A 16,061-nucleotide genomic window follows, 5' to 3' on the forward strand; every position below is an offset into this window, starting at 1 on the left:
ACTTTTATTGTGCTCAGATCTACAAGTAACAGATTTCACCCTAACCCGATCTGTTATTAATAGAAAGAAAAAAAATCTGTTGATGGTTGAAATGAGACCCATGAGGGAAATTTACTCATCACTCAGTCAGTGCCATTTGATATATTTAAATATTTACACTCTGCAGGTTCTTTTAACCTTTTCACTATATAAAATATAATTATTTTTGTCATGAACATGACTTAGGGTTAGTAAAGTATGATATCTCTCTAAAAAAAATGGGATTCACTTACAGAAATCATAGATAGGTAAATAATGCAAATTAGAAAGTTAAATGACATGTGGTCTATCTTTGTGATTCCTGTCATGTTTTCACTGAAGAAGTCTCAACCGACTCTGTTGTCCAGGTGGCAGTACAGGTACATGGACACTATCATGGCAGCAATCTGAGAAAACAAGATAATCCAAATGTTCATCTGTTTCTGCATCATATGTACTAAAACCAGACTGTTTGGTTGATCAGATGTCATAGAAGTTCACAGTAAGAAAATAGGAAAACAGTTTCTGCAAAGTTAACTCACACAGTACTTAAACACATTCTCACATGCATATCTTATACCAGCTCACATGGTGTGTTTGGCTCTTCTCTGCTGCTTCCGTGATATCAAAAAAGTCAAATCCCTTGTGCATGCTGGATAATGAAGATATTACTTCTGACTTTAACCAAGGCAGTGGCCTCACAGCTGGAATTTGTTGATTTGCCTTTCAGCCAAAATGGTAAGTCGTATTCATATGGCATTCTCTGTTCATGTTATTTTACCTCTAAGACTCCTACTCCTGCAGCAATGCCTCCCACGATGTTGGCATGCTCTTTGAGGTTCTCCAGGATGTGCTCAAAACAACCCTGAGAAGAAGTGTTTGTTGAAATGTCAGAGTGCTGACACCAAGTTGGACAACACATTATACAACCTGCATTTGATAGTGCAGCACCAAAGCTTTTACGTGCTTTCCATCAGCATGTTAGCATTGTTAGCATGAGCATGTCAGCATGCTGATTTTAGCATTAGTATTAGAACTCAGTGCCTCTTGAAGAGAATCTTAGACAAATCACTTAAAAAAGTAGCACTCAGTATGGGGCGGTTAAGTGCCTTGCTTAAGCGCACGTCAGCCATTGTTAATGGAGGGTGGACAAGAGTTGATTAATCACTCCACCCAAGTTTTTTCCTGTTGGTCTGGGGGGGGTCAAACCGGCAACCCTCCGGTCACAAGCTGCTTCTCGAACCTCTAAGCCACAGCTGCCCCCAGCCTCAATTAGTACCATTGAGGCTACACTAGACATTTAATTATTAATCTCAACTTGTGTGCGTCACCTCACCTGCATAGCGCTGCGCTTTGCCTCACCCAGGCTGCAGGGGGTGCTGTTGGTCCAGCAGCAGCTGGGCGGCAGACTGCCTTCATTCTCCTTTTCAAAGTTAGAGTCCACAAAGTCAGTATAGTCGGTGAAACCGCAGCATTTCAGCTAGGAGATGAAGGAAATCACAGCTCTGGATTAGCTTCATGAATGAATGTGATAGGAATTATCACTTAAAGATGTGAGGAATAAACAGACCTACAATCATTATTTATGTTTTTTTTTTTTTTTACACACTGCATGCCTCTATCTTTTTATATTGATGTCTTCTGCAGGAACATTTCTTTTTAAACTGAGCCACAGTTGTAACTTTATGCACTAACAGCAGTGACACACTCTTGCACTTTGTCTTTGTCTGTTCAGTCCGCTGAATAATACGTGTTTCAGTCAGGTTTCAGTCTCACCAAAATGTCTGATTTTCTCTGATGGTCCATAAATGTTCCTGACTAAACCCTCATTTTTACTGGCATTACATTAGAAGCAATCACAAGGCAGGCACCATCAGTTTAAGTTGATCTGATATTTATTGATCACAGATGTGTAAGGTACAAACACGAGTCTTCTTCACCTTTACGTATTTGTCTTTTTTTTTTTTTTGAGCAACACCTCAGATCAGTATTTTATTGTATTGCATTTACAGATTGTGTGCACAGAAAGTGTTCAGCAGTAATTAATCATGATGCCACCACACTGTTTGGGTTTTACAAATGTCACATTTAGAGGTTTTAAGCACAATAAACTAAATTCTAAAATACTTTTTCATATAAATGATGTAAAATGAAATAAGTATAATTGTAATAGATAAAGCAGCAGATTTTGACATTCAGTAAGTTGATTTTCCTGGAGAGGGACTGTAAGCAATGGCTGCAAGAAGGTGTAAAACAACTTTAGAATCTGATAATGTTTTGGTAAAGCATGATACATTTGTTTATGGTTTTAGTTTAGTCATTTCCTGTTTTATGTTGAAAGATATTCTTATCTTCTTACATGTCATGTTGTTTTATTTACTGTCCTTGCTTTTTACCTGTCTTTTTTTTTATCAGTAAATCAGTAAATCCTTGTCTATTCAGTCTGCATTTCCCACTTTCAGTTTTCAAGTGATTTATGTCCCTGAGATAGACCCAGGACGCGCTGGAGGGGCTATGTCACTCGGCTTGCCTGGGAACATCTTGAGGTCCACCCGGAAGAGCTGGAGGAAGCTTCTGGGGATAGGGAAGTCTGGGCATCCCTGCTCAAGCTGATGCCCCTGGGCCCCGTAGCTGATAAAGCGGTAGAAGATGGATGGATGGAAGGAAGTGATTATGTTTACTGCTCTGTTTTCTTCCAGCATTGCTGCCTGTACTCCCTGTGCTTTACTGGTTTCTCTTCAGTTAAGGTTTTAGGATTTACCCCAGTCCTTATCTTCTGGTCTTATTGACTAATCATTTTTTTAATCAGTTTTAGCCTGCCTGCTGGGTGTCTTGCATTTGGGTCTTATTTGAACTGATAAAACATAACACATATGTATAGATTTAGTAGTTAAGAGATGAGACATGCAAGAGCAGTACAAGTTAAACATACACACACTGAAATCAAACAGTATGATTGCAGGCACCTCTGTCATAGTGGTGTTCCAGATCTTGGTGACCACAGGATCGCTGCCGTAATCTTTTTGTAAAGCCGGGGTTGCCCACGCTCTGAGGATCCCCTCCGCCTGAGGAAAACACACACACACACCTTACTTAGCCTCAAATATTAATCTGTAGTCATTTCCAACTTTAGTCATGCAATAAAGTCCTCATCCCCCTAAACACATGTGAAATAACGATTACAAATGAAAAATGTTCCACTTGCCAACTTTGTCCTCACTGGCCAAAAATGTCCTGACCTTCTAAAGTCTCTTTTTTTTACAGAAAGGGCCAGAGCCGCCTCTGTTTTCTGAGGCGGCTGAGGTCCTTCAACATCTGCAGGACGATGCTGAGGATGTTCTATGAGTCGGTGGTGTCCAGTGCCATCACATATGCTGCTGTCTGCTGGGGCAGCTGCCTGAGGGTGAGGGACACTAACAGACTCAATAGAATCATTAAGAAGGCCACCATGTTGTGGGAGAGGAACTGGACTCTCTGACAGTGGTGTCTGAGAGGAGGATGTTGTCCAAAATAAGAACTATACTGGACTTTCCCTCTCACCCTCTCCACAATGTGCTGATCAGCTACAGGAGCTCGTTCAGTCACAGACTCTGACTCCCATGATGCACCACAGAGCGACACAGGAAATCATTCCTGCCTGTCGCCATCAAACTGTTAAACTCCTGTGACGGACACACATACTTTTAGGTATACAATGTATATATGTATATATATATATATATATATATATATATATATGTACATATATATCTGTATTTTTAGATTTATTTTACTACACATGTGAATACCTCTATTTTTTTTAGATTTATACTTATTTTGTTGTTTATCCTATTTTTATATCTTTCACTTTTCTTTCTTGGTTGGGAAAACTGTAAGTGCAATGTCTGTATGAAAAAGATTTTCCCTTCAGGGATAAATAAAGGAATTCTGATTCTGATTCTGAAAATGCCATAATTCCTTCGAATTTTCCAATATATCTCAATGCACCTTCTCTGAATGTTTGTCCCAGTTTTCAAAATGTCCTAACTTTGACAAAAATAGAGTCCAGTGAGGTCTGAACATGCAAATACAACAGTTGCAGTGCAGAGCTTTAACCATCAAGCTGTCACACATGTGCACACACAGCACACTATGAAAGCCCCTGAAAATAAAACACTGCAGCTCATTTCACAGACAGGAAAGGTAATTCTTCTGGCGTCACGCATTCATCAGAAATTACACAAAGCCCCAGACTGGCACCAGAAAAATGAAATGAAAAAATGAAAATAAATGACAAATGACTGAGCCGTTATTTTCCATTCTTCTTCTCCTTCTTATGGTTGTAAACAAGGATGTTTCTACATATATAGTGATGCATTTGATGGCTTTGATCAGGACATATTGTCCTTGTCTATTCAGACAAAAAGCAGACAGGTTGGGAGTCTTGTTGTGAAAGAATTTCTTTGCAAACTGCGTTCTTTCCCTCCTCCCTCTTCAGTCTGTTTTTTTATTCCATTTTGACTAATATTCCCATCTGTGCAGTCACACAGAGACCCAACTGATGAGGGGCTATCGGGTTTATTTGTCCTGAAGTGTGTTGTTTTTGTGTGTGTGTGTGTGTGTGTGTGTGTGTGCGTGGGGGAGTGGAGTTGGGGCAAGCATACGAGATGCCTGAGGGGATACTACGATACATACCACAATTAAAAGTCCCCCCCCCCCCAAAGAGCGGCTAAGATCAAAGAGGGTTATTACCAGCTGGACAATTCATCACTGTCACTCGGTCCTGTGCCTCACCACATCCTGTCTCACACACACACACGCTTACATACTGAAAGCAACACACAGCACAGTGAGAAAATAACAAATCTATCAAAAACAGAGAGTGAACCCCTTCTACACACATGATCATGTCTGATTGATCTCTTGTGTACTACTGTTTTTGAAATAATTATTGTTATTGTTTATTGCAGTGGCTCGCTAGTTGCTGGTCACTCTTACTTTTCCTCCTGTTTGCTTATATTTGAAAATTAAACTAAGGACAAAACAAACAAACAAACAAACTCAGCAGACATAATCACTTCATTTGCTGTGAAAAAGCTCTGGTAGCCTACTCTGCTTCAGAATGAAAAGTCATCACAGATTCTTTAGCCAATCAGAGGCAGAGCAGGATGAGTCATTTAAAAAAAAAAGCAGTAGGATCCATAATGACACCCATACACTCAAAGCAGCATTAGTGTTCATTGTTCCCTGTTCGTTGCTCTTTCAGCTCTGTTTTTGGTCTCCATCATCATATCCTGATAAGAATGTCCCTCTCTTTAGCTGTTAAATGTTAAACTATTTTCACCAGCTGGTAGTAATGCACAGAGAATTTATCAGAAACATGACTGAAATAAAACAGTGAAACCAAAACAATGAGCTAAAAGAAACTAAAATGCTTTCTGGCGCTAAGGGGAAAGAACGGTAGGTTGGTGATAATTTTTTTTTATTTTTATTGTTTGTGGTATTGATTGGTGCAGCTTTAAAGTCAAAAGTCAAAGTCAAAGTGTACACAGCAAAAGCAGAAGAGTTAAATTTCTGGTGTTGGCAAAATTTAGTTAGGAGTAGAGTTAATTAAACTCTTAACAGAGTCAAATATTTTAAGTTTTACTCTCTGGGGACAAATAGTTGGTGTTAGTATGGAGTGTCAGAACGGAGTGTTTGTGAATTAACTCTGTAAGTGTCAGTGAATGACATTTTACTCTCTTATTTTAAACGATGAACTCCGTACATGGAAATGACTCCTCAGGTGTTAACTCATCAACCCCGCCCCCTCATACATGCTTCGGTAGTAGACTACTAACGTAGTCTTTCATTCTGGGAGCTGCAGATTGAACTTTTCTCCAGCTGAGATGATGTTGTTTGGTAAGTAAATGTGATGAATATGTGTATAACCTTATGTTTAACGTTAATGTGCCTCATTAACTCGCACTCTGTATGCTTTGTGAAGACTAAGTACAGCGCTGTACGCACACGCCAAGCTAACGCTAACGATTTACTCAGCTATCCGAAATTTAGTTAATGCTAATTCATGCACAATTTCACAGTCAATGTAAATATTGCCGCTAACCATTTCACAGATATTTTATTAAGATTAGTGGGCATTAGCTGCAAATTTGATGTGTGTTAGCGTTAGCTAAACCGTGTTAATTTAGCCTTCCCAGTACCTGTCTAAATAAACGAAAAGCAAGAGTTTCCACCAGCCCGCGATAAAATTGAGATGCTATGGGTTCATATAAGCTTTATTTTATGGGGAAATACAGGACATTGGCAAAGCTGGCATAGACTAGTGGCGCTAGCAAGACGATGAACAGTTAGCGCTATGTGTTGCCGCCCGCCGGTTCAAGTTAGCTCCTGTACTGCAGCTACACTGCTCTCCTCTGTTTGTTGTACTACACAAAGTATTATATGCATTCTGTAGCAGATAGTAAACATCGCCAGTGTATGACTGCTGACGTAAAACAACTTCTAGTCTCCTGCTGTTGTCTCAAGTTGAAATCTCAGGGGTCACGTTTTGTTGTAGCTACAGTATTCTATCACGTTTTTTGTCATAAATGCGGTGTTGCAATATTTCCAACGTATATATAACGTATATATATATATATATATATATATATATATATATATATATATATATATATATATATTATGATTTATACAGAAAATGGTGGCAAAGGTGCAATACGGAGGAGTCCAGAAGTACATCAAAGTTCCACAGAGAAATGAAAACTGTGATTACCTCCAATTTCTTCATGAGGGTTTGTATACACTGATACACCAAATTATCAGCATAAATATTGTAAATATTTGAACTGTGCTAAACAATTTCTTTCTGTGTTTTGTCTTCAATAACAAATTAACAAAGGAGAAAAATGGGATGTTGTATCACATGTGCTAAGGTTTTATTTGGCTTTTTTTCCTTCCAGTAACAGAAAAATTTAGTCTGCAAGCCAGTGGCTTGAGTACAGATGAGCTCGTCTTAACTGATGAAGCGGGCACTGAAGTCGATGCAGACATATTTGATGAGCTGGTTAAGTCTGGTGTCCTGAACTTCAAAGTTATAAGCGGCCGGTGTCCAGTAGCAGGTAAAGATACTAAAGGCATATGTGTATTAGCTAATGTGCTATGCATAACTATTACTATTGGTACATGGCTGATATTCCAGGGCTGGTGTATTTTTCCATAATTTTGAGTCATTAAGATATATTAATATTAATTTTATGAGAATTACTTTTAGATGTTTTTACTAAAGATGCTTATAAATGATTTAATTTGTCATGTTTATTTGTATTCAGCTTTCACTGATTAGTATGTTGTGGTATTTTTTATTTCTCTGTGGACCATTTTGAAGATCTGGACATTCAGATAGTAGCAGATGAATTGTCTTCATCAGTATTGCCTGACCCTTCAGCATCACCTGCTTCTTCAGTTTCGTCTGATTCAACTGTTATCCTAACATCCACAAGAAAGAGGGACTTGAATGAACTGGATCGTGATGAAGCAAGCCAGGTGAACCTTAAAAGCTTTCACAGATGTGTTAGATTTTTAAAATTGCTCAATACTGACATTACCAACAGAGACAAATAACATTACCAGTCAGTCAACTCTCCTCCTGTGATCAGCTCCTCCCAGCAGATGGATGTTTTTAGATTACCTCTCCTGCTCCTTACTCCCGAATTGCATAAAAAAAATCTCCACTTTTTTTCCTTATTAAGATCCAAGCCTTCCCTAACCTGCTTTTAGCTCATTTGAAATCCTTGTAATTATTATATGTGGCATTAAATGGAAGTGGGGGACTTCTGTGGATGTGTGTGTCTGTGTGTCTGTGTGTGTGTGTGTGTGTGTGTGTGCGTGTGTGTGTGTAGGGGAGGGTCACATATGTAAATAGCCTGTTTTGCATATAAAATGCTTTAGCTTCAACATTCCAGAATAATAAATTGCTCAAAGTTGGAGACAGCGCACATGGCCCTGGGCGATCCCATAGTCATTAAGTTGCTGAATGTAGTGAGGCGGACATAAAGCCAGTAATTCAATGATAGCTGCAGCCATAATGGAGAATTTACATGGAGATAAAACCCAGAGAGTGGCACGAGGAGGTGAGAGGGTGACAGAAGAATACAGGGAGGGCTGAGAAGCATGAAGAGACAAAGGAAGTGAAGAGGAGAAGGGAGGGTGGAATGAATGGAAAGAAAAAGGAAGAGGTGAAGAAGGGAACTTACTAATGATGAGTAGGCCAGAGCCACGACTCCAGCTGCCACTTCAGCAATGAAGATGATGAGGATGACAGAGAAGAACTGTAGGGAGGGAAAAAGAGGAGACAAGGGTGTAATTTGTTTCTTTCTAATTTCCAAAACTAGAAAAATTATGACAATTTGTTGATTGATTAGCTGATCAAATAAATAAATAAAGGTGGAGAGTTGATGCTTTCTTATTCATCATACCCAACAGTAAACTGAATATCTTTGGCTTTTGGACTATTTTATCAATTTTAATTTTAATACATAATATTTGGCAATTTTTCAATATTGTCCTCCATTTCACTTTTTTCTGACAACAATTCATCACAGGTGGAGATAATAGTCAGCAGAATACTCAATTCGAAAAAACATTTAGATTAGATTAGATTAGATTATTTAGACAACATAACTCTAACACACACACTAACTCTATTACAGCTTGGGTTTTAATTTATGAATGTTGGTCATCATTTCCCTCAGTGATGATAACATTAAGGCTGTAACTGTTTACTGATCATTGATTATTAGTGTCAGTACTGGCAAAATAATGGAAGTCCATGGGAGAAAAGTTTTACAAGATATCGTATGCAAAAAACAAAGAGTACAAAATAAATAAATAAATAATCCAGAGTCCAGTCAAACAGCTACTGGTGTATGTAACAAAGACAATGCAAAATTACACACAGGGACAATAAGGAGACATAGAGCCAGAATGGTCTGTTCTATAAGCTCATCCTTTCTTTTTATTTAGTCCGTTAAAGCTCCCTCTCAGGTGAGCGTGCTGTACTGTCAGTCACACGACAGCCTCAGTGGGGGAAAATGAGCCGCCTGCTGTGGGCCCACTGCAGTGGGCTAAGAGGCATTTAGCCCTGTGGTTAATGAGCATAACAGTGTACACTGTGCCGATGCTGATATGAATGAGGCGGGAGGGGTAGATGTAGATATCAACTGGGTCAGTGTAAATGCAGTAACGAATGAGACACTGAGTGTTGAGAAACTGAATGTAAAAGCACCCAAAATGAATGCACAAATGCATAAATGAACCCATACATGATGATTTGTCACCACTTGAACTGAGTGAGACACAATGAGGAGATAACTGAAATATTATATAGATATAATATGCGCATTTGCAGTGGAGGTATGTTAAAGTCCACTCTAAGAGCTGTGACAAAACTGGGAATGAGACAGGGCTCAGTATTCACTCTCCATTCAGCTGCACCTTGGTCTCTACTGCCACCTGAAGAAAATCATTTGCTCAGGTTTTGTTTGTCTCTCTTGAAAGGATTCAATAAGACTGCCCATGGAAGTTGGTCTCTAAAATTCACTTTATGTCAATGTTCATTCAAGTTCAACTTTTAAGAGATTGTTGTGGCCTTTAAACATCCAATGAGATCATGGCTGTAATTTTACCTGAAAGGGACTGGAGGAAAGGAAAGGCTGTTTAGTTGCAGATTTGTCAGAGCAGTACAACATGACCAAACCTGCTGTGTGAAAAAAACAGGAAGTAAACAATAGCGCTTTTCTGCTGTTTAGGGAGGGTTGCTGAAGTCAACCTTCACTACACCATCACCTTGCCTCACCTACCGTGAGCAGCAGACACTTGCTCTCCTTGTGGGCACCACAACAGCCAAGGAGCCCCAACAGCACCAGCAAGGTGCCAATGGTGATGGAGAAAAATCCCACATTGACAAACTGCATGCCTTGGCTGGAGAAAGGGCCCAGCAGCTGGAGAAAGGAGCTCCCATCTATGCTCACCCAGATACCCATGACTAGCAGGGTGAGGCCGCTCAGCTGCAGGAGGATCCAGGAAAACAAGATCAACACACAGTCTCTGCAAGTCACATATGAAAGTTTCACACTGACCAGTTAGCCTTTCATAGCATGTCATGAACACCCAGTATGGCGATACATGTTACATACATCAATCATGTTTTTGACTATAGTTTTTGAGGTGGTGATAGGTTGTGGAAATTAGAGGTCATCTTACATCACTAACCCTCTCTTACTGTTACCTCTTTATAACAGTATGACACCTCATTATTGTTCAGACCATTCAAAGGAGGATTCCTTTGTGAGATAGAGAGGTGTTGCCTAAAGCTTTACTTCTTTTTTTCATATTTCATATTGCCACTTTTTTTATATTGTTCTATTGTTATTTTAACTTTTTAACTTTTGTATAGCTTGTTGTGTGTATTGCTGCTGCTGCACTACAATTTCCCAGCCTGGGATCAATAAAGTATATCTATCTATCTATCTATCTATCTATCTATCTATCTATCTATCTACCTTTCTCTAAGAACACAGGAGTCTTTCTTTCATTCAGGAGGTAATAGAGACAGATTGTTTTATTATGAAATAAATGTGTTGTGTAGTGTAAGAGCATTTTTGGTCACCACAAATAATTACTACTTATCAAGGATAATTATTAATTATTCAATAATTGAATAAAGCTCGCTAATCAAGATAAATTAACTGGGCACTACCGGGAAAACCCGGATCAATGACCCCCTCATTCTCAAATGAGCTGTTCACCAGAAGATGTCACCGCCAGACATACTGGCATTGTAGGTAGGGTGAGCAGGGAAGGTGTGAATAGGAGAACTGACCCTGTCAACCAGCTCTTTATCACAACAAGCTCTTTATCTTTGTTTTTTGGTTGAGTACCAAAAAATCTATTGTCCCAAATGGCATTTCTCCACTAGTCTTAAAGGTATGTTCTGTTCAAAACTGAAGCAGATGAGCATCAACCCTTTTTTAATTAAGTGGTACTTTTCTTTTTAACCATTGAAAGTCAGCAGGTAAGAGTTAATAACACCTTCTAAGAATGCAGATCAATAAGCACAAGTGTCCTGCATAGCTGTGTAAGCTCTCGCCATACGTCCTCTGCCTACTGCACAAAGACACAGGCCCTTCAGCCTATTTCTCTGAAATAGAATTTTTTTGTGCAGTGGTGTGGTCTCATCTTAAATGTTAAGAAAACTAGACGTTGTCCTGAACCTGAGAACAGTGGAGAATCACAGTCTCGTGGACATACACGACACACCCGTCAAGTATCTTGGAATTCATTCATGTTCAGCTGGAATGACCATGGTATAATGTTTTCATTTGATCAAGCTGTATGAGAGATGATGGGGAAGAGTGATTACCAGACCCTCCAGTCCATCTATGAGCAAAGTGCTCTTGGACAAGCTCAGAGGATAGTGACTGACCTATATTCTCCACACAGAATATGAGCTCTGGCCCTGTGGCAGTTTCCTACTGTAAACTCTGCTACGGTTTTACTATTTGTTTCCACTCTGAGGTATGTGCAATATGTGGTATGTGGAATGTTTTTTCATGAGATGTGTGCAATACTGTTGTAATGATACAGCTGGTGACATTTGTTTTTTACTGTTTTTTTTTTTTTAAACAATGAAAACTATAAATGTAGTTTGATGATGAATTGAAGTAGCATGGGATCAGGGAGATGTTGTCTTCACTCTTGCTGATCAACCCTATCTGACATTTCTCAGACAGATGAGGTGATGTTCTAAAGTTTTATTGAATTAGTTCTTAATTCTTGGTGAAGCTGACACTGTATTAAACATTTGGGTTAATGTAAGTACACAACTCAACAAAACAGAGCAAGCGCCTAGTCATATATTTTAATGCAGAACTTAAAGTTTAAGGAAAAGAACTGTGCCACACAATAGTTTTAATATCACATATGTTTGCATAGAGGTGACCTCACTGTTGACTGAATTAGTGCAGCAGAAATGTAAAGTAAAGTTAAAGATTGTTCTCCAATATAATCAATATAAATATTTAAAACCTGCTCAAAGAACCAGATATCAGATAACCCCACTATTATTATCTCTCTTCTCTCTCTGCCTTCAACTCCCTCCTCATCTGTCTACCTTCGACCTTCTCCTCCTCCTCTGTCTCATCTGTTTATTTCACCCAAACTCACATTGAGTGATTTCTTCTTTCCTGCTTCTCTTCAAAAAACATGCCCTTTGCTCCCCATCGGGCCCCAACACTCCACGTCTCCTGTCAGACAATGACATCTCCCTCATGGGAATCATCTGCCCCCTCTTTTCCTGTCTATTTTACCACTCTTCCTCATTCTTTCTGCCTCTATCCACCTTTCACTGCAGGGTTTCTTTTCTTGTGTCTTGAACCAATTCAGTGCTGTCATTGAAGCATTAGCTAAATGTGATACGACAAGCATATTCCCTTTCTAACTCCATCTGAGCCACCATCATCCCTTACCAGGTATAATTACACCTTTTTTAAAGATGGCTAATCCTTTTGATGGTGTGCCATGTGCAGGTGAATGTCAGTGAACATCCACATGGAACAAGGACTGGAAGTAAATCAGGTTTTTAAACTAGTAGGGGTGAAAGAAGAAAGTATGCCTCCTCTTTGGAGAAGGGAAAGATAACCTATTATGGTTTGAGGAGAGTGAATGAATAATTGTGCTACAGAAAAGGAGGCCACAGCCGCTAGAGAGGGGGAGGTGAATGGGAAGAAATGGTGGAAACAGAGAAAACAGAAAAGAGAACAACCCCAGCTGAAATGGAACTGGTCCTCTCTGAAAAGGAAAAATATGTCAGCTGAGTATAAAACCCATCTTCATTGGTCATATTACTGTTGATTAAGTCCTCACAATCGAATATGGATCTGCACCCACAGAGACACTTCTAATTTCAAATGGATTTAGACTGGTTCTAAGGAAACAGAAAACTAAAGCCTGTCAACAAAATGCTGCCTAGTCTCTACTGAGATATATTCACTTTCCATATGTCTCAAAATTGTTTTTCAGTCAGAGAATCAGAGTACTGTACAATTTGTGCCAATGCTAACAGTACATGTAGTAAATAACCACAGCTTCCTCAACTTGTTTGGATGGAATGTGCATGCTTTTTTGCTTTATTTGTTAGTGTTTCAAACAATGACCAAGAAAAAATGAAAATGAAGCAACACAATAAACAAGCTTTGGCTGTACGAGTAAAGTGCATCATAAATCTTTAAAAGAGACAGAGGATTGTGAACACACATCCAGGGAAAAGGGGCAATTTAAAATACTGACTTTGCAAAATTGTAGATTAACAATTTTCTTTGCAGTAACATTATTGTTGCATTGTTTCATTTTATATTACGATTTGTCGATTTGGGTTGTAGCAGCAGTAGAATTTAGTCCCAATTTTTTGACCTGTGGAATTTTGTTGTGGGCTGTTTAATGAACTTTAAGGTGAGCATCACATTGGGGACTCATCTTCGATTGATAATTAAAGATCAACTTTTTTGTCAACTTTTGGGACAGTCTAAAGTCACACAGTGTATAAGGGATTTCAACGTAACATTTTGGTCTCAAAATGCAGAAGGCTAAAACTCCAGTCTGTAGTCATGAGGGAGAATTCAGCTCACCTGGTTTGACTGCAACACAGTCTGTTGCAGTCGGACAATCTGTCACCCTCTCGTGGCTTCTTCTAATTTAAGTTACTTACATGTGGTCTCCTCATGAGTAAATTCTCTGGTTTTGTGATAAACTGTGGTTGGAGGTTTGGACAAAGCTGGGTTTACAAGAGATTTTTCAACATTATTTTACTAAGCTATTGTTAGACATGAAAACATCTGAACCTTTTGCTTATGAGTACATTTAATATAAGGAAAAAAACATCACAAATTGATGGGAAATGAAAAACTGATGCACCAGGAAACTACTCAGACATCACAGTTAGCAGCTACATTTTCTTTTGTTCTATTGGCACACAAACCATGACAAGGAATTGACTCAGATTTGATTCTTACATAAATATATCTAAAAATATATTTACTCGAAAGTTAAATTGTCTAAACACAGATCTCCACCAGAGATGATTGTTGACTGATGAAGAGAACACGATAAAGTTTCTAAAGTCTTTTAGTATTCACAGTAAAGCATAATTTTTATGAGATTAAGAGAATCATTTCATCATTCTACTCTGCTGGCTAATATTTCAAAGAGAGGACATCATAATCAATGTGTTGCTGTGACTTTTAGAGCAGCCATTCCAGATTTATCAAGCAGCAGCACTCAGGCAGAAATGGGAAATGTGAGGAAAATGATGACTTGGGCTGGGAGCTTCATCTGTGACAGTGGGAGCCCAGGTGGGTCCAAATCACCCACAAATTCAACTTACTATGCCAAAGTTTCCGTTCATTTCACAAACCACATTTAGTTATCAACATTTAGCTGAAGATGTAGGTGGCAAAATTAAAGCTTTTGAAATTAATGAGATGAAAAATGCAGCTGTGGAGAGAAAGTAGAAGTGAAAAGAGCAATACTTTGGTCTTCTGGCTCAGTTGTCTGAAATATGACTTTTCTTGTTAACACAAAAAAGTGAAAATCCTCTCCTCTCGCCTACCCAACCTCCTCCTCATATATGAAACCAAGGGGGAAACATACTCACAAAGATAAGCAAGTTGAACACGACCATCATCAATTTGATGAATGTGAAGCAGCCCATTTTAATCTGTAATAAAAGGAGAAGATAAATTATGGCATTTCTCCTTTCATCAACAGGAACCTTCTATCTCTTATTCACACACACACACACACACACAGGGCTATGAAGTCTGACCAGTCTTCTCATTCATGCTGTGCTATCACAATGAGTCCTAATGATAAGACACACAGCTGTGAGAAACAGTAAAGATTTCTGTTAATGTGAGCTCCATAGCAGCTGAGTATTTACATGTGGGAGAGAATACAAGTCTTACCTCTTTAATGTGCTAATATTTCTTTATATCCAAAACAGAGCCTATTTAAACCAGATGAGCAGCTTGTGTCCTGGCTTTTGGAAAGTAAAACTGATCTAAAACAAGCAAGACAACACTTAAACAAAAATAAATAAAGATGCAGTAGTTTTCTATTCCTGTGGTTCAAGTGTTTCCAGGTGAGCCAATGTGATAGCAACGATCATAAATTTGATGAATGCTTTTCCTCAGGCTTGCTGGTGGAGTGAGCTTAGGACTGGGTGTGGTCCTGGAGGATTCAGGTGAATGCTGTTCAGGTACAGAGGGTTGAATGGCATTTCTGACCCCTGCAGGTACTTAGTGACACAGATTCACAGCATAAGATCATCTCTTTAGGACGTCTATGGTGTCTCCGCTATGGAGCTGTGAGACACTGAAAAGACAAAAAATAATGCTCAAAACATGAGATGGGAGAGTCACCTGAAGACTGAGAGGTGATACAATATGTCGCACAGTATCTGTAAAGATGTTGTCACAGCTTCTTAGCTTGAGTCAGCCAAGTTTGTCATGTCTTACAGTGGTGTCATAAACACAACAATAAGTCTTCATTGTAGGTCTTCAAGGAACCTGCATGGGGGTGATTGGGAGGAACAGCTGGCCTGACCTGAACCTGAGTGGTGTGTTTTTTTTTTTTTTTAGACATCTGTAGTTATGGGCTGGCCATAACAAACACCATGTTCAAATAAAAAAAAATTTTAATTATAATAATAATAATAAAATAAATAAAATAAATAAAAAAAATAATAAAAAAAATTTACATTAACATAAAAAAATTTAATTATATTCTGTATACTGCATGTTTTTCCATTTATTATTTATTTAGACCTGTAATATAAATAACATCTTAAGTGTTTTGTTGATTACTGAGATATAAAATACAACAGATTATTGTCACATATGGTCTTTTGCTGATTCCTTCAGTTTACTTGATATTAGATACTTGATATAATCATAAATGTATATAATGTATTGAAGTTTGACCACAGGTCTTAGGCATCCTTAGTGTCT

The 16,061-nt window shown here is 38.6% G+C and overlaps 1 protein-coding gene across 1 annotated transcript; it reads right to left on the reverse strand.

Annotated features, from left to right (window-relative positions):
* Window positions 1-162: 162 nt before the first annotated feature.
* On the reverse strand, window positions 163-15,740 carry LOC124060506 (tetraspanin-1). The gene is made up of 7 exons (XM_046391569.1): window positions 14,708-15,740; window positions 9,858-10,064; window positions 8,253-8,327; window positions 2,985-3,083; window positions 1,355-1,498; window positions 800-883; window positions 163-425 (listed from the first exon to the last, which is right to left on the reverse strand). Exons 1-7 carry the CDS (start codon window positions 14,762-14,764, stop codon window positions 366-368), a joined length of 726 nt encoding a protein of 241 aa, XP_046247525.1. The 5' UTR covers window positions 14,765-15,740; the 3' UTR covers window positions 163-365.
* Window positions 15,741-16,061: the final 321 nt, after the last annotated feature.

The sequence above is a fragment of the Scatophagus argus genome, chromosome 6, assembly GCF_020382885.2.
Source record: "Scatophagus argus isolate fScaArg1 chromosome 6, fScaArg1.pri, whole genome shotgun sequence".
NCBI lineage: Eukaryota > Metazoa > Chordata > Actinopteri > Scatophagidae > Scatophagus > Scatophagus argus.